At 46.4% G+C, this 19474-nt stretch overlaps 1 protein-coding gene and 1 long non-coding RNA gene across 3 annotated transcripts in view; one reads left to right on the plus strand and one right to left on the minus strand.

Annotated features, from left to right (window-relative positions):
- Position 1: 1 nt before the first annotated feature.
- LOC118425603 overlaps positions 2-19474 on the minus strand; it is an 88892-nt gene continuing 69419 nt past the window's right edge. Inside the window, exon 3 of the long non-coding RNA XR_004832313.1 lies at positions 2-246. This is a non-coding gene — a long non-coding RNA (uncharacterized LOC118425603). The remainder of the gene's footprint in view (positions 247-19474) is intronic.
- On the plus strand, positions 9277-16799 carry LOC118425598 (T-box transcription factor TBX2-like). Of its 2 annotated transcripts, none has more exons than XM_035834546.1 (6): positions 9277-9898; positions 10496-10763; positions 11428-11574; positions 13448-13527; positions 13987-14129; positions 14531-16799. In XM_035834546.1, exons 1-6 carry the CDS (start codon positions 9543-9545, stop codon positions 15739-15741), a joined length of 2205 nt encoding a protein of 734 aa, XP_035690439.1. In that variant the 5' UTR covers positions 9277-9542; the 3' UTR covers positions 15742-16799. The 2 variants fall into 2 exon arrangements, with proteins under 2 accessions (XP_035690439.1, XP_035690438.1); XM_035834545.1 differs by having other exon boundaries at positions 9282-9898; positions 10496-10778.

A 19474-nucleotide genomic window follows, 5' to 3' on the forward strand; every position in this document is an offset into this window, starting at 1 on the left:
CAAAAAAACTGTAGGTCGCAAACTGTACTCTTCGGCCAACCGACTCCTCTGGTGTGTTTCTGTCTATTTGGCCAATTTCTACTACTAGTATTTTCCCAGCGACGTTGGGAGCCTGGTAGAGGCTAGACGAGCCAGGCCACTGACCCTGATGTTTGCGTGTGTGTAGAGGAAACATGCCACCGTGCCTGCAGTCCTGGCGCTGTCAGTACGGCACTGGTTCTTCTCTCAAGCCCACAGGACTGACACCTGTAAAAGAACCGATTCATCTAGGTCCAGAGTAATTTCCTAGAGGAGAGGCCGGGCTTGCGTTTTTTGTGTGTTTTGTACGTTTTTTTTTCTTGAATGTTTGAGCGCTTTTATAGATACCAAGTCAGAGTAAATATATTTAAAAATTGAAGCCTTTGAAAGTTTCATGTTCCATCAGATGTGCCAGTCCTTAAGAAACTGTTAAACAAAACGTACAAAAAAAGCGTACAAAACGCCAACAAACACCTAATACAATGTAACAAGACCGACTGCTTCATCTACAGTCTAGAGGGTGTCTGATAGTAGAGGGCGCTGATAAACACCAGAGAGATGTGCCAAATACAAATTACATGTAGGTTAATAATACAAATGAAAATCAGTCAACATTTTTAACACGAAGCAGTTGAACATCTGAATATTCAATGGCATGGAATAGCCCTTTTTATTTTGTGGATTCAAAATAAAGGAAGGAATGATACTTGTAGCATTTGTCGAAAGCAATCCACATCAAGAAAAGGAAAGAAAGACGGTCTTTCAAAGACCTAAAGGAAAACAAAACGAAGAGAGTAACTCAGTAAGGAAAGAAAGAGAGCGTCAAATATTGGTCAAACTGAAATCGTTGAGTCAACGGTTACAACAGACAGCGATTAATTGAAACACATATTTGCAATGTCGGATGGTACCACATATGTCATTTTCTCATCAGCGAATGAAATTATCCTGCTAGCTTTATGATATTTGACGAGCCCTTGGACGGGAACCACTGAATGATGTGAATTTGCCCATCTGAGAAAAGAGGGGTCGCAGCAAACCGCTAAAATGTTGTTGGGTCTAATTGTGTCGGGAGTTAATGAGGGGCGCGTCCAATCTGCCCCATCTTTTACGGTGCCGTGTTTATGTACAGGGTAACTACATCACACTTCCGGCGAGAATTAGGCTGTAGTCTGGAAATACGGCCTTTGCGTGGGTGGTGAATAAAAGAAATTTGTCTACAAGGCAAGTTCAACTTTAGTGTAAATTGTGATGGCTTCATTGTTTCAGAAACTCGTGTAGCTTGTTTTCAACACAGTTTACCAACACCAGAGATATGAAGTTTTGACACAAGCGAATGATGCATGCTAATAGAATAGGCTGGCTGTACATTTTGATCTCGGGAATATAACTTTGGGACCAAAATCATATATAATGGACCTTTGAAAGCACAAAGGAGGCTTAAAACGATGGCCGCTGAGAAAGTAACATGTCAGAAAAACTGGTACCAACTTGGCATTGCCTATGGCGACTTCAGCCACATTGTAAATTTATGATTGTTAGCCTCGACGCCAGCCGGTTCAAGGTTACGTTCTCTCTTATAGTGACGCAGAATACGCACACCCACCAAACCGACTGACACCCAGGCTACAGAGGCACACGCGTTCGTGAGAAGACGCTATTTGTGGAGACAGATAGACACAACCGCCACATCTCATAAAAACGGACAGTTCTTGGAAGGTCGCCTTCTGGTGATGACGAAGCAGCTTCCATGTCAACGCGAGAGTTTACTACTTACGTTGACGCTGTGCAACCTGTTGCCATGACAACCATCAACAACTAGGAGCAAAGGGGTCGGACTGAGGACTATCCAAGCAGAAATTATATTTTGACGTATTTTTTACGCATTTTTGTCGGGCCTTCTATTTCGTCAGGTTTTCATTTTGTCCGCCAGCAAAAACAAAACCTGTCAAAAAAAGGCCCAACAAAAACGAGTAAAACGACGCCAAGAACAAGCCGAAGCCTAACATCTGCTTGGAGAGTGGGCCGTGGAGCGTAGTACTAGTAGGGTGACCATTCTTAAAGCAGAGGTTGGGTCACGAAGGGGGGCGAGTCGGTAAAAATCCTGACCACTGCTACGTCCGCGACCCATCCTCTGCTTGGAGAATAGTATGACATCATACGAGGAGTAAATGCCTAAGAGATGATATGTTTATGGCAAGGTGTGACATACACAAGTCGTTTGTTATCCCACTGCACTGTAAGCCATAAAATTTGATACATAGGAATTATGGTACACCAATCAGTAACATCACTCTACTTAGCCCCTGTCGCGTTGTTAAAACGCACATGAATGTTTATACCGTAGAACCAATAGTGTAAATGACGCGCTAGACTCAATATATTGAGTTATTCATATCTATAGATTTTCATATATGATTATGTCAGTTTATATCAATGAGCTTTTAAAAGTTGGTTTATATGTACTGTAATTAGTTGTTAAATACCTCACGAAAGTCGCTGTACTTTTCTTGTGTCAATAAAGATTTCATGAAGTTTCTCCCAGCATAAGGTCTGGTGACTTTCTTATTTTGACATGGGATGAAGTGTGATTGTATTGCTGTCCTGTCCTGTCGTGTAAAACTCGTGTGTTCACCGTGCATCAGATTTACGACCCCTTCCTGTATATAATGTGACGTGCTTGTTTTAACACAAAGGGACACAATAAAAGTCTTCCCGCGGTATTTTGTCAACACAGTGAAGGCACTTCCGCACGCCATCTATACAATCCGGCTACCGAGGCTGCTGAGTTTTCTAAATATTGGCGATAGTAAAGGGGGACTTCTTTTGCAAGGGCTGCCAGACTCATCTGCTTGCTGAAGAAAGAAATAGAAATTGCCCAAGTAGAGTGGAGTAGAGTAGAGTAGAGTAGAGTAGAGTAGAGTAGAGTAGAAATTGAATATGTAATTGTGAGTAGAGTAGAGTAGAGTAGAGTAGAGTAGAGTAGAGTAGTGCACAGTAGAGTCTTCTTTGAAAAGTTTGTTAGTGAACTATACAGCAAGGTCTTCAGTTTCTGACGTCCTTGCATTTTGCAAAAATACCTCACCCATTCTTCATCTAATTTTTATCAAGGGCGCCTTTGATCTTATAAAACTTTAGTTAGTATATGACACTATTTAAGCCATATATATTTGGTCCGTATCAAATCATACCTGTTCTTGTAACTGGCACAAATTCGTTCCTACTTTGTTTAGCTCAAATCGGCCTGCAGGCCGCTTTTCATTGAAGTCATGAGGGAAGAGGCAAGGGTCAAAGTACTAGTATATAACAGAGATACAGTTTACATCACAAGTCCTAATGAGTCTTATAAGATTACATACACAATTTTACATACATGGTACAAAATACATAATTGTGACAGCTGATATATGATTCGAGTCCGTTCTATTCCCACCATTCCAAATCTTTTAGAAATGTTTCGTTTGGGGAGAGTTTATCTTTGTCTTGTCTTGAAAATTGAAACCCCTAATTTTTGTATGCGAATCACCCCAGGGGAGGATCATTGTTGATGTTAGACAACGCCCCCTGTTTATCTGTCAGACATGACACCATTATAAACCGTTTATCCCCCCGTGGAGGGGGGAGGGGGTGTCAACAAGCTAGCGTCCCAACTTTCACACGAGTGTGATAACCAACCCACCCGCTGCTAAGACTTTTCAGGCGTGTTAACTGCCACAGATCTTTATCACCCCGGCGTAAAAAAAACGATAATTCAATAAAGCTATTATCACATAGATGCTAAAAGGGGGCCTATTGTGCGTTCATAAAGTACTGGTTTCTGGGCGCTAATGTTATTCAGGAATGTTTGCGGCACAGACAAGTGTAAAACTAACAGATGTTTTGTTGGAGGCGTGGGGACAGGTTGCTGTGAATCGACGAAGCCCAGACGTTTCTTTCATTCACAAAACATCGCGTCTGTACAGGGTGTAGTTTATAGCTGTGTCTGGGACGTGTAATCTTTACACCTGGGACGACGCCTAATCTTCGCAAAACAAACAGATATTTAAACTTAGATTTACACGTACTGTAGACTACACAATCTTACATTTGAGTTTTTACTTGTCATTTCATCACTCGAGGAAAAGAGGGTGACCGAGAAAAGTAATACATGTAGACATCGAGAAACAAGACTCTTGTTGCGATGTTTGGTATCACGCGTCCATGACGGTTAGACATCCAGGTAATGAGATAAAAAAAATTTACAAACTGACAGACGCTGCAGATAACATCCACTATATGTCGTCAGTGATTGTCAAGTAATGGTTTACAGTAATATGGAACAATACAAGATTTTAGTCGGACAACACACTTTGACCCAGTAAGGTGTCCTCTTCGTGTATGTTTTGTGTTAGTCGTTTATGTGCGGGTTATAAAGTTCCCTTTTGTTGGGCCATAATGTAGAATTCCTATCCATACAATACAAGTCATTTGTCCAATTCTTTGCCACTATAAGTCTGTTCTTTCTCTGGGGTAACTAAATGGGTTTTATGATCCGGAAATTTACAGCGCGACTTGCACATGCCAGGGGAGAGACATGGGTCTGGTTCTCGCTTTTATGTTATTGTTTCAAAACTTACTAATGAACTGCAAACCACACCCTATCCTCTCAGCTTTACCAAGGAGGTTAAAATAGGCCTTGGCTTTACCATGAAAACAGTCGATTTAGAATGATTTTCATGGATGAATTAAAGTGCTGTGGGTGAAACTCGTAGCTACATGGTTGACGATTGGAGTTGACCATGTAGTAACTGAGAACACGTTTTGCTGACAGACTTATCTCACTGTACATATTTTTCATATATCTAGAGTGACGTTGTAAGAAGAGAGCACACAGTAGGAGACAAGTCGGGGAGTCTGCGAAAGTTTTTTGATTGGAGAATCCAGCATGTTGGCCCTGCGTTGTACAGTTCATGGAGACGGTGGCAGTTCCCAAGTCAACTCCCAATTTGCTCTGATTCCCTGCGATACTTCCTGGCGTCTCTCTGATCCTGGCGTCTAAAAACACGGGTCGATCGCCGCCGTGCAAAGTCCGACCACCAGAAAGCCGCTAAATCTCTGTGCAAAGTTTATGCCGCTAATAAATATTGCACGAAAAAAACAGAACTACCTTTCCTCCCTCCTCAAAAGGTATCAAATGGGCTGAAATTCAGCGTTACTTTACTCTCCAAGCAGAGGTTAGGTTCCGACTTGTTTGGACGTATTTTATGTGTGTCTGGCTAATCTTATGATACGATCTTATGCCACCGCAAGATCTGCTTGGAGATTAGTTTTGGGCAGGAATTCTGTTTTGTCAGACAAAACGCATGAAAAGATGTCAAAAATAAGCCGGAGCATAACCTCTGCTTGGAGAGCAGCGTTTCTTCACATCCCCTACCCTCCCCTTTCCTACACATTTTCTCCGCTGCGACACACAGGTAATTTTGAGTCTGACACGGTAGATTTTTCACCTCCCTGAAATGATTTCCTGTATTTTTCATAGCATAAGTGAAAACCTTTGGCTTTAGGTGGGGCACGTCTGGTTGCAGACTCTGCCAGCGCCAGTCTTTTGTGGCGCGAAAAGAAGAAGAGAAGAAAAAAAGTCGTCTGATTCTCGCAAATCATCCCCAGACACGGCTCCGTGAAAGATTGCCGCTTTCAAACGCGCAGGGCGTAATAGCGGATTTTCAAGGCTTCCATATGACCATGTCAGTGACAGTGATCGCGCGTAATTACCTCCAGTCTTTCCCACCCATGATTACCGTCCCCCGTCTCTTTAGCGCTTGGGGAAAATGGCGGCATCGTTTACCCATGGGTCAGAAACGCCAGACGACAAATCAGCACCCACGTTTCTTGATACCATCCGGTGTATGAGCGTGCGTCTAGTAAGTTTTTTAATTTCGTATATTACGGCGTCTGATATCGCGGACTAATGAATGCTTTTCCTTCATTTCGCACACACGCCTTCCCAGACGAAGGGAGACTCCTTTCGAGGGGCACAGAGGAAAAACTGTTGTCACTGATAAATGTTGTCATCGCCACCGTCGTCTCACAAGAAGTTTGCGGCTTCCGCGATACCCGCACTAGACGCGATCCTCCGCTATCGATCAATTTGGCGAACGTTGTCAGGGAAGTCTTACACTCGGGGTTGACGCCTATGAAAAATGTAGGCGAACTGTCTACGAGCCATCAGCCTCACGGGTATAGCCAGACACGCAGAACCCAGGCCGTATCAGGCAGAGAAAAAAAGTATTAATTAAAGTATCACAAACAAAATTAATCGTAAGGGCAAGACGGTGGACTGGCGCGATACTAATATTGCGGATGACTGAACTTGTTACCTCACAGAACTTCACAAGTCTTTCAAACAACAAACTTTTTGCGTTCTTCCTGTACTGTATTAAAAAGAACTTCAAATGATAGACACATGTTAGTTTCTCGTCCCTCAACAGAGGCAAATTGAGAGTTGGAAAGTAAACAGTTTATATTATAGCCCAGCTTTATTTCAAAACTGTAGAATTTAGCGAAAGGTAGTTTTAATGGTGAGGTAGGGGCATTGCTCTATGGAGTATGGTATAACAGTTACGTACCGAGGACTTGGTTATACATACTTCGATGATTAGTGAGCAAGTTTCGGGCGATGTTGGCACCTTTAGTCGGTCTGTAAGTAAACTGTACCGTAAACAGTTTATGTTTCAAGGAAACCCCTTCGCGATTCGACATTTCTATAATATTTCTGTATCCTTTTTGAAGAAATGTGGGTTTGTAGGTAAAGTGGAACAGTTATGTCGTGTTTCAAGTACATCCATTCGCCATTTCACATCTGTGAGGAAGTTTTCGCAAAAGTTGTGTCATCAGTAGAAGAAATGCGTGTTCTGAAGTAAACAGAGTTAACGTTTCCGTTTCAACCTGTTAGTTTATAAAGCGTTGGTGTGAGATACACCACCTCTAACGTTATCTATGGGGGGGGGGGTATAATGACCGGACGTCCCGTGGACAGGGAGGTTTGTATCGTTCCCTACAATGGAAATGAAAACTGTGTCAAGGACTGGGGTGCCGCCAAAGCCAGCCCTGCAGGCGACGTTTTGAGGTCAGGCCGAAGCTTTAAAGCCTAGAAGAAATGTAGCAGAACCCCCAGCAGCAGCCAGGCCGGGTATCCGGCCCGGAATCAGACAAAAATAAAACCCAGGCTGCTTGGAATAGTTGGAGTCGCGCTGGCGTCGAGGTTCCGCGTGGCGGAGCAGCGGACCTCACACAGTGCAAACTGTTTACATATAACCGCAAACTTCGCCACTCTACCCGGGGTTAGGTCGCGCCCCGCGCGGCGAGAAACGAAAACATTTACCCCAACAAGTCCCGCGTGGCACGAGACTCAAGAAAAAAGAAAAGACAGACCAAGAACTTCAGAAGAAGCAACGCGCCAATTTTCGAGGAAAAATTCATATTATAAAACGAAACCGCCGCACAAAACGATGAGAGAAGAGGCGATTTTCATACGCCATCGCCGCTGGCTGGGCATTTTCAGCGGAGAGGAAAATGACATACAATTCCCATATGCTTCCCCCAAAATTAATCATCCAATATACCGGTGGCGCCATGGCGATTTATCACATGTGCGGTGGTGAACGCGCGACTGAGAGACCACAAAGGCCTTTCGCACCTCGGCTGTTTGATCTCGCCTTATTAATTATGTTAACACTTAGGCGAATCCTACAGAACCAACAAGGCTGGCTGGCCGCGGCCATCTGATTGGTCGTGGGTGGGGCACTTGTGTGAAAACTGTCACTCACCGAGCTAATTATAGGTAATAGCCTGTCTCTCAAACAAACACCTCGCAGAATGATAGCACCCAAAACAATGCGACGGGCACATGAAAAGAGACTCGTCCCTTCTTTGAGGGAAGAAAAATAAAGACGCTATGGGTTCGCGCGCGCTCACTCAGCATGGCTTCTTCCCGGGGTTTTACGTGACTTCTTCCCCGGCCCGCTTTTTATTTTATTTTTGTGTGAGAATGGAAAGCTTGACACCTTTGCCGTGCAGAGAGACGCCGGTTCTTTGTAGGCGATCGGAAGGCTAGCGTGTTGGCTTGGGTAACGGAGCCAGAGTGCCAGCTCAATCAGCTAGGCGGTCCCTCTGTTCTGCGGACCGGGAACATGCATACGCACAGCCGATAGAATCAAAACTGACAAGCCCGTTTGGCTTCATTCATTTTACAAAAGGAAGCTCTACCATCGACAACAACACGTTACGACTTCACATAGCCGTAACAGGCTTATATGTATAATTTCCGCTCACTTCTTCCTCAGTTTTTATCATTTTTACCCTTCTTTTGCAGTCCGCGATGTCTTCCGTCCACGCGTGTTTCGCTGCGCCGTGTCCGCGGTATGCCGGTTCCGTGGCCCGGGCATATTTTGCTGAATGAAAACTGATAGGCGTCGAGGGTTATTGTCTCACGTCACACGACTGGCGCCAACTGTACTTATGCATGTGCGTCAGAAAGGAATGCTGGAATAGCTAATCACTTCAGAAGTTCCGCTCTTCATTTTCACGCTTCGGACTCGGTCCCGCCTCCAATAAGACACCATAAATATTACAGGGCCAGGCCGAATTATGAGCTTTAATAAAATTTTCCGTGCATTTTGGATACAGAGAGAGGAGAAAGCGAGCGGACAACAGTTTGTTGGTGCGCCGGTTAGGTAACCACCGCCGACGTGGCTCTGCGGCTAAGAGCGGAGATTTTATACATGAAAAGGCTTTAAATGAGAAAATTAGCGGCGGACAGACTTGTGGGACTTGTCGGGGTGCCTAATTATGGGTTTGGTTTTGGCACCTCGGTGCGCACCCCTCTCTATCGGGCGGGGAAAAACACTTACCTAAAGACACCCACACACGCAGTTAGGAATGGATGATTCAGCGAACTGTAGTGTTAGGCGGACGGAAAACTTCATTCCCGTGTCTATTGCGCCCATATCCTTTGTTTTTTGGGTAGGAAGTGTGGACAGAGAGAACTGTCCACGGAAAGCGCGCGCGCACCGCTAGGTAGTAGTACCCCTCTGTGTGTCGTATATATTATATACCTGCCAGCGGCGAAAAAAGGGGACTGGACGGAAATCCGAAGTTTTGAGGCGCGATCGCCGGTTGTCACAGTGATAGATGAATGATAAAATAGTCTGGAGGTACCAGGGCGCGGCAATAGTCTCCCTCCGAGCCCTCTCATTGGTCCATTCTTAATGATGTTGACATTTTCGCACGATTGATACGATAATGTCATAAGCACGTTGTGGGTTCCGACACCTTTTATAGCTCATATATCTTGTAAACTTGTCAAACGCACGCCTCTCTGGCGAGGGGATTGGCTGCAACGCGTAAAATAGCCAATCAAGGGGACCGTCTCATTAGTGGCTGGCGGCTAGTCACCCCGGGTCGTTTGCTTGCATGCTGACTTGTGCGTCGGACTGGTCATTCACTGAACACAAGCAGTCTGTACGCAGGAGAGAGAGAGAGAGTCGATGTTACACGAACAGATACCAGTGCCGACCATGGCGTACCACCCGTTCCTGGCGGCCTCCAAGGCGCTGGATTTCCCCATGCCGTCGTTCCTGGCCCAGCCGGGCCTGTTCCCGGGGATGCCGTTGCTGCCCAGCGGCGCTCACGGGCTGGGCATGCCCAAGCTGAGCGATCCCTCGCCGGGACAAACACCAGCAGACGTCAGCAAGGCACTCGGAGGCGCCGGCTCTGTTCTCCGCCCGATCCCGCAACAACAGGACGACGACTCCGAGGACCCTCAAGTCGAACTGGAATACAAGGACCTGTGGGATCAATTCCACACGTACGGGACGGAGATGGTCATCACCAAGTCCGGAAGGTAGGCAGGCGGGCGATCAGTCCTGGGTCTATCGGGGTCCCACGGCAGGCGTGCCGAGGCGCGTCGTCTGCAGCCCCGCTGGTTGTTGGGTCGATGAACGCCCATAAACCGGCATTACACTAGGCAGGGTCTGTAGGTCTAACGAGCTAGCTGGTGCGGGCTGCTGCACAGTTTCCCCTTGTGCGTCGCCCAGAGCAAGTCTGGCGACAAACCGCTTCAGTAATTTGTCCCAGGGATTTCTCCCGTCTCGACCATGCTAGGTGTAACTGTTTGGTGTTTTACTACTGTGAATTATGCCGTGTTCGCCTGCACAGTGTTTCAATGAACGAGCGCTATGTGTGACTCGATCGATTGATGTCGGGCTTTTTAGGCTAAAACCGTGCGCCTTCGAGGTGTCTGGAATTACCTGGTAGAAATCTTCCTCACCCCGAAACTGTGAAAAACCTGTAATAAATCTCTAATTCTTGTAATTCCCAACGGTTTGTCTTACGTCCACCTGTCTCTAGAATGTTTAAATCTCTCACGAAAACTTGTACTTAACTGCATGCCCTTCACAAACTAACTCAAACACATTTTCTCTCTCTCCCTGTGTTTTAGACGGATGTTTCCGAGCTTTAAAGTGAAGGTATCTGGACTAGACAAGCGAGCCAAGTACATCTTCCTCATGGACATCGTGGCAGCTGACGACTGTCGCTACAAGTTTCACAACTCGCGCTGGATGGTGGCCGGGAAGGCCGACCCGGAGATGCCCAAACGCATGTACATCCACCCCGACTCCCCGGCCACAGGAGAGCACTGGATGTCCAAAACCGTGTCCTTTCACAAGCTCAAACTCACCAACAACATCTCGGACAAACACGGTTTTGTAAGTCTCCCTCAAGTCAGTGTCTTTCCCAGATGTTCTTGTCCCATTTTGTGAAATTTTGACATTTTCGTTTTCCCGGATTTCTTTTACTTTCGTGCGTTTGTATATCTATAATATAGATATAGATATATATAGACTATGTATTACTGTGTGTATGTGGGAAAGAAGGAAACAGCAGTGGTCTGAGCGCTCAAAGCTTCTGTTTCGTATCAAAAGATATAAAACCATCAGAAGTAATTCCATTCAATGACTCATTTTTCTTTCCAACTGGCAAACATTTTTACGAGTTATGTTCCGTCTGCCAAGTGTCAAGAAGAAATCCACTTCCAGGTTTGTTCCAAGAAATTGGTGAAATTGATCATTATTGGAACACACAATGGCGCGCACGCCTCTGTTATAGCTTTGTTGAGTTATCTTTTTCCATTGTGGTGCAAATTTTCTCCTCAAACAGCGGCAGCCCGTGTAGGTTTCACTCGGTTTATCTTTTGGCTCTTCTCGAAACGCGAGAGCCCCCCGACCCGCCAGACCGAGCTGTTTTCTTTACATTCCCCGCCTACATTTCAGGCTCGTGTGCTTGTTAATTGTCTTCGCAAGAGCTTATTGGCGCCAGTGTCTCTGACTCCTTGCCTCCATTTATATTGTTTTTCTCTCGCCCACCTCTCAGACAATTCTCAATTCGATGCATAAATACCAACCACGGTTCCACATCGTGAAGACCAACGACATCATGAAGCTTCCCTACTGTCACTTCCGCACCTATGTCTTCAGGGAAACGGCGTTTATTGCAGTCACAGCCTACCAGAACGAAAAGGTACGTTATTTTCCAAGTATTTTACTTCCCAGGCACCGCCACTACCAGCCCAGGCGTTATCGTCCCGACCAAAATTAATAATGTACCGTCGCGACTGCGAAAAGTAAAGCCTTGTTTTTCACGGGTCTTTGCGGCAAGTCAAATTAAGGAGACGGATAAGAAGTGGGGAAAAGCATAACAAGCAATCCGGAGGGCCTACTGTGATATTTTCTTTGTCGGCAGCTTGTTTTGCCGAACACCCAACGCTGGCACAATGTGGCACGCTTGTATTACTCGATGTCATGCGCGTTATTAGATTATGATATTTCGTCTGGCGCTTGCTGGCAGACAAAATGAATAGGACGGGGTGTTGTAGTCGGTGGTGCTCGTTATCTCGCCTAACGGGACAGGATGCCTCGCGAGGTCCTCCTCCAGGGTCGCTGTCAGTTCTCCTTGCGCAGCCAACCAATTTGTGCGCGAAATTGAAGAAAATGTTGCTTATTTGGCGGCTCCCGGTCGAGAAAGATGGAAAACGACACCACCTTAGATGCCTTTTGTCGCTCGCCTGGCTCAAAGCGTGTTTTTGAACTTGGCTGGCCGCATTGTTGTCGACGTCATATTTAAAAACAACAAAGTGTGCTAAACAGTCGTGTTCTACCCCACAATAAGCAAGCTACATAATAGGAGATGCATGTTTTCTTTGTGCCCGCGCGGCCTTTGTTACTTGCTAACGAGGTGTCTGGGACGTTTCAATGTCATTATTCCATTGTTCCTTGTGCATCTACCGATGTCTCTGTGAGCTTGTTTAGGCTCACGGACAGAATCATGTCGCCGTGCTCATCAGCTATGGAAATATAATCCCCTTTAGAATCCTATTAAAAGTATTTCATAATGGGGAGCGCTGAAAGGTGGTAGCCAACACACTAACAGCTGGTCTTGACAGTGGTGCAATAGCGGATAACAAGATGTTTTTGCTGTTGGAGTCAAAAGTACAGTACAAAAACGACAACGCGCATTGTTCCCTAAATACTTAAATCACACGTGTTGTTCATACAAGCAGCTGTTCGATACATGCGGAAAGTTACAGGGAAGAAATTGTTATCAGTGTTTCAAAATGATGCAGGCGGATTCGGCGAAGCGATGTGAGGATGGCAAGTTTTACGACAACACGCGCTGTTGTTCGTGTAGGGGGAATTGAAAATTGTCACGAATAAAAAGCGCACAGATTGTTAATTTTTACGGTGGTACGTGTGAAAGAAAAGAAACGCGCATGTCAGCATGCTTTTGTTGTTGCCCTGTGTAAGGGTCGTGTGTCCTGTGGACACCTCACGGTCACACGTCTGCGATCGGGCCAAACTTGTAAAATGACATTATCAATACATCTTCCGTATAAAAACCACACAAGCAAACATAGCGATATCTGGATAGGGTCAAAAGGGCAATTTTCTTTCAACTCCAAGTAGTTTGATCGCGCGAAAGTTTTGTCATGTATAAGTTCTTGTAACATTTGATCAAATCTTATCTTCCCCACAAAATTTCAAACATACAAAGTTCGGGAATTTTGCTTGGTGTGCGAAGGTCCTTGTTGTAAAGTATAAACAACAACAGAATATGCACACGCTTGTGAACAAAATGTTTTGGATGATATTGTGAAGTTGTGTGGAACAATGGTTATTAAGTTGTCTTTTTAAGATGTGAATCTACTTCGTGTGTTTTGTGTTTTCATACTTGTGTGCTATACATATTGTGTATATTATTATACAAATTTTATATCTGTTCAATGAGATACACTAAACGCTCTGCCAGTCTCATTTTTCGTATGTCAGAAACAAACTTGCCGGCGTCGCCGGACGAACTCTCATGAGAGATTTTGACTCCGTTAATCCATTTTCAGATCACCCAGTTGAAAATCGACCACAATCCTTTTGCCAAGGGGTTCCGAGACACCGGTGCCGGCAGACGTGGTGAGAAAAGGTACCGACTCCTCTTTGCAACACCTTTGTAGGGGAAAGACCTCTTTAGGTCTGGGTAGAAGTTCTGAAGAACAAGGGACGTCCGCGGGATTTGAGTCGAGGTTTTAAGTGTTGTTTTTATCTCCTGGGTACCGGTCCGCAGGGACCGAGAGCTATTGAAATATGCCAACCACTTCCACCTTGCTTACTTCTTTCAATATCTTCCCTTTTCCGAGGGATAAACACGGAAGGGGGCCCGCTATCTGTGGGTTCATCGGTTCATTTATTTGTCCAGTACAACCCCCTTCCTTCCAGGCCCTTGCCTGTCTTCTGAAGATACGATTTTGAAGTGTTTTAAACCCTGTGATCTTTTATGTCTGTATTAGGATGAGAATACTCGTTTGTTGTTGATATTTCCATCGCTGTCCCTTCACACCGATGAGCGTCTACATTTTTTCTGGTTTTCTCTTGTTTACGATAGGAAACACCTCCATACTTTCGGCCACCAACATCCCGGGTTTCTGGAGGAAGGGCATTCTAGTGATTTGGAGACCGTAGATTGCGGGGACACAGTAACGGAAAAGGAGCCGAGACTTGAAAGTCGGCCGCCTTTGTCTCCGAAAGGTAAGGCAAATATAAGTCTGGTTAGACGCGTGATTGTTTGGAGTGTGTTTTTATGTACCTCACAGTGCGATAGGACTGATAACAGTCTAGTCAAACTACTCCCCTGACCTCCCCAATTGACTTCAAAAAGAATCCTTGTTCTCGCACAATCATCTCATTTGTAAAATGCGCCCCGGAGAAATGTACTGGGGCTCTATTAATTTCCACATAAAGGTACAATGCGGGTCGGATTCGGGGCGGGGGCGGTGTGTGTGTGTGGGTAATTTCTGATGAATTTTTCGCGCCTCGGCTAAAGAGTGCCCTTCTCCCAGAGGGACGAATGCCAGTCGCTGGCACCAATTTCTCCATGGCTCGCTTTGTAATCAGTGTTTTTCCTTTGTGTCGCCCTTTCTCTTCTGCAGAGCCAGCGTCACCGGTTGTTGAAGGGAGTCCATCGGTAGGCGCCAATTACAGAACAGAGCCGGGCTCCCGCCCATTCGCCACCTGCTCGGGCGATGAAGGCAGCGAACAGCAGGAGAGACCTGCGTCACTTCACACGCACAAGGGCAACTGCACGGAGACCAACAAGTCCGCGCAGGAATGTCACCGGAGGGACGCACCGCCGCACTGTGGGAACGAGATCAGACCAGGCACCGCCGCACTCAGGGAAGGAGAGGAGAGAGGCGCCCACGGTGGTGGTGGCGCGTCGGACAAAGAAAACGGAGAACATCATCACAACGAAAAGACAGAATCACAACAACAACAACAACGAGAAAAGAACCTGGAGAAAAAAGCCGTCCATCATAACAATAAAGAAAGTAGTAGCGAGAAGTCGGAAAGCAACAACAACAACAAACTCCCCACCTCCTCCTCTCTCCCCTCGCCCTTGTCAGCCATGAACCCCGGCTCGTCCCACATGGGCAGGATCCACCCATCCCAGCTACAAGGACTAGCTAGCATGTACCCATACCAGCTCCTGTCGGGAGGACACGGCTTGCCCAACCGACCCCCGTTTCTGTTCCACCCCTCGCAGCTGGCCATGAGCGGCGGAGGCATGCCCCAGTTCCCCATGAACCCGTTCCTGGCCTTCCCCGTGCCGCATTCCGGGATGAACGGGGCGACTCAGCCCCTCAGCTCGCCGACACACCCCCTCCTGGCGTCTCAAGGCTACCCGTTCTTCGGCATGTCTCCTCAAGGATACACCGCCCTTCTGGACGGCTCCATCTTCAACCCGGGCTTCTCCTTCCCTCAGGCCGCCGAGCTCCACAAACGTGCAATGGCCGGGGCGCGACACCCGCTGCGGTTCTCTCCCTACCCCCTCTCCGCTACCTCCACCACCATGGTCACCACGGGTTCTCCCGTGGTCTGCCCGGGCATTCCGTCTCGGACGGACGCGTCGTCGTCGTCGGACGCGCCGCGGGAGTCGCCGTCGTCCTCGTCGTCTCCCGGCGTCAGAAAGAACACGAGTCCCAAGCGGGCGTCGTCCCCGCCGACGCGTACGTCCGTGTCAGCGCCGGAGGTGTCCAGCGAGCTGCAGAACATTCAGAAACTCGTGAGCGGGCTGGAAAAACAACAGGAGCAACTCGCGGTGGAGACTCTGACCAAGCTTACCGAGCAGAGCAAGTTGCAGTAGTAGTCTCTAAAAGTGTGGGTCTACTAAAGTGAACACTAGAACACGTGGACGAGAGAGAGAACACACGAAGAGAACACTTGTGTCCTACAAGACGCTCGACTAACGGTAACTCAAGCTTCAGTCTCTTTAATTGTCGTGTGATCTGTATGATATTTTATGGGTAGAAAATGTCGTGAGAATATCCCCTCTCTTCCCTGCACGATCGGAATTTTGACTATCCACTGCCTGTAATATCGGTGGCGTGCCTGTGTTCTATCTGCCGCGGTATCAACACGGCGTGTCAGTTTCACAAACATAAGACAGGCGTTTCTGGTGACGCCATCGGGAAATTGGACAAGTCTATGTGTAGCTCCCAGCGTCGGATGTAATTATGTTCATCGTGATTACGATTCTGTATCAATCAGAGACACTCAGAGAGATCCCTGTTTTGTGGAAAGATAGAAGAAAAAAAAAAACAGTTGTGTTCTACGTAACGTGGGGAATTTGCCAAATAGAAGTTGAAAAAAATGTCAGTTATTGATAGAGATGAAAAGAAAAAGTGTAAAACGTCGTAGCCACATAAGACGATGAAAAAGTCAGTATGTATGTATGTATGCACCTGTATGTAAGAATGCTATTGTTGTGTTGCATATTATATTATAACTATATTTGTAAATACGGAAGCATAATGTCGGGGATGTGTTATTTCTGATGTCCCTTACTCTACGGAGACGGGGCGTGTTGACTGTTGTTCAGACGCGCCCCTATGTGTATGGCCGGTACTACACTTTAGTCTTTACCCCGGGGCTGTTGTACAAGGGCCGGGCTCGTCCTGTGCTTTTTACCCCAGTCTTGTAATCAAAACAGAAACGCATTTACTCCTCATGGGCTGGCCCCAAAAAACGGAAACAGAACCTCACTATAAAGCTATCCAGGGTCAATTCCCGCCTTTTTTATTATTTGTTCGTCGTTAAAAACTTTATTTATGGTGCCTGCCGGCGGCAAGTATATTGTCACAAGCGAGTGTTTCTGTAGTCAGATCGTTTACGCCAATAAAACGCTCGTGAAGATGGTCCGAAGTCGTTGTGTGTATCAGCCTTCTTTCTTGCTGGTTATTTGCTGTGTGTTTTATATCCAGTGAGAGAGGGAGAGAGATGTGTATGTGTGATAGTTAGCCTTGAGAGTGTAGTACTGCCGTGCTGATCCGATCTGGACAGGCAGCGTACTAAAGAGATTAATACCGTTCAGTTATTACGAACCACCCGGGACGATAAGCGGAGTAGAGCGCTCACGACACCAGGCTGCTGATGTGGTACTTTTAGAGGAACTTGTAGAGGTTTTCGTGATGGGGTTATGGACAAGTAAACATGGCAAGGGTATCCCCATCTTGTACTTAAATAGATTTTTAAAAATGTAAATTAAAGATGTCCCATTATTGTGAACAATGGAAGGACATGTGCGTGTATATGTATGGGCAGTGGGTTCCAGAAAGGACAGTAGATCATAGAGCGCTCACAACGCCAGGCTGCCGATGGTGTACTTGTAGAGGAACATGTAGTTTTCGTGATGGGGTTTAAAATTAAAGACGAGAAAACATGGCAAGGGTATCCTCCTCTTGTACTTTAATAAGTTTTTAAATGTAAATTAAAGATGTCCCATTATTGTGAACAATGGAAGGACATGTGCGTGTACATGTATGGGCAGTGGGTTCCAGAAAGGACAGTAGAGCGCTCACAACGTCAGGCTGTCGATGTTGTACAGAAACTTAAGTTTTCTGGTCCATAACCCCTCACGAAAACCTAAGGGTATCCTCCTATTATAAATATAAGTTTTATTGCAAATTCTTGTCCGTGGGCTAATTGCAGGTAACATGAGAGATTCAAAAAGTGTAAAAAAAACGATATCGCAAGTGTATACTCTAGTCTGAAAGCTAACTCTAAATCCTGGGTTCTTGGGTTCGACTTTTTTTTCGGAGACAGTGGAAGACGAAATATCCCACATTTTCTATTCTATTTTGTGTGGGTTTTGTGATGTTATATATCAATATTTTTTTTGTGTAGATTATCGATATCCCATTATTAAATGGTATGGTGGTAGGACATGCGCGTGTACATGTATGGCAGTGGGTTCCATCAGGAAAACCCAAGTTTCTGTACAAGTTAAGTACAACGTTGTACTTAACTTGTACAGAAACTTGGGTTTTCCTGATGGGTTTATGGACGAGAAAACGGGGCAAGGGTATCCTCCTCTTGTACAGTGTAAATTAAAGATATCCCATTATTGTAAACAATGGTACGTGTACATGTATCATGTGTATGGCAGTGTGTTCCAGAGAGGACAAGAAGTAGAAGTCGGGCGCGGGGTAGGAGGTTCGTAGGACGTCCCGTTCTAGTCCGGCCACTTGGGACGTGGTTTTCCTTCCCCCCTCCGATCTTAGCGATCAGACATCGGTAATGTCAGCTCAGGGAGTACTGTTGATTTAGGGTGACGGACCAGGCGCCAGGGTTTGGGCGGAGGTGCTAACGACCGCCGATGCGGGGAGGCAGCTAAATGGGCACTCTTGACATGCAGCGTCAATGGAGCGCGAGGCTGTTCGCCCCTCTGTTTGTCGTGGAATCACACGCAAACACGGATCATCCTAAGTCAACAGAAACAGTGGCGAAAACTGCGCCATTTCCGATGCCTGTTTACGGCAAGGGGGACTGGGGGAGAAATGTAAACGGACTCGGCTGGGCGCCTATCAACACCAGAGTGGGAAGTGGGTTGGAAGTGAGAATGTTGACTTTTGTGTGGTGGTGATGATGGGAGTGGCGTAGACAGTCGGGGGGACGTGTACTGTATGTGTGCGGTATAGCCTGGATAGAAACAACGGTATCGTACATATATGATACATGTATATCGTATACAACACGAGAGACGGAAATGTTGAAAAGCAACTACCGTTTCTCACTTACCATCACAAGTTTCACTGTTAAAGAAGTGGGATGTCAGACCAGCTTTTTATTCGCTATTCTGTGTATAGGTCGTCCTTTGGAGACAGACGTGGAAAATACATCACAACTACTGAAAGGCTTCCGTGTGTATTCAGTGCAAAATGCATGACTTGTGATTGCACCGTTTGCACATACTGCAACAAACGGAGCGAATTTCTCACAAAGAGCGCGACTCGAGGCGCTGCTATCTCCCGTTTTTATATGTCTAAGACTCGTGAATTATTGCCAGTGTCCGCAAAGTCGTCTCACAGCCGCTGAGGCTGAGTTAAAAAGACAGACGTCCCGAGTCGTGAATTTTCGTGCCGTTGCGTCGAGATGTCTGGAGCAGTATGGCATTTCTCTTGGCGGATCCCTGTAATCTCTGGTTATGATAGGCCGAGTATCGATGTCCCGGCCGCCGCGCACTGAACCACTTTACGCGGTGGGGTATAGTTGTTAGTCCGTTTTATTACGGGACGAGAGGTGTGTCGCCCTGGCGCCTTTCTGGACTGATGGAGAGAGAGATATCCCCCCACAAAAGTGCTAAATACGGCGATGTATGGGTGCTGTGTACACACGAGAGATATTGACTCTTGCCCCCGCGAGTCGGGGGAATCTCCGTTGCACCGATGTGTATTGCCTTTGATGATTTTTAGTCGGCGAAACTTTGGGAAGCCATGCGTTTTACAGCGTAAGCAGCGGATGTGTGTTTGAGGAGGATGCGTCCTGGCGTCAGTAGGTGGGGGTCTGGATTGGAGACAATAAAGCAAACGCGCTAAATT

The sequence above is a fragment of the Branchiostoma floridae genome, chromosome 11 (assembly GCF_000003815.2).
Source record: "Branchiostoma floridae strain S238N-H82 chromosome 11, Bfl_VNyyK, whole genome shotgun sequence".
NCBI classification, from domain to species: domain Eukaryota; kingdom Metazoa; phylum Chordata; class Leptocardii; order Amphioxiformes; family Branchiostomatidae; genus Branchiostoma; species Branchiostoma floridae.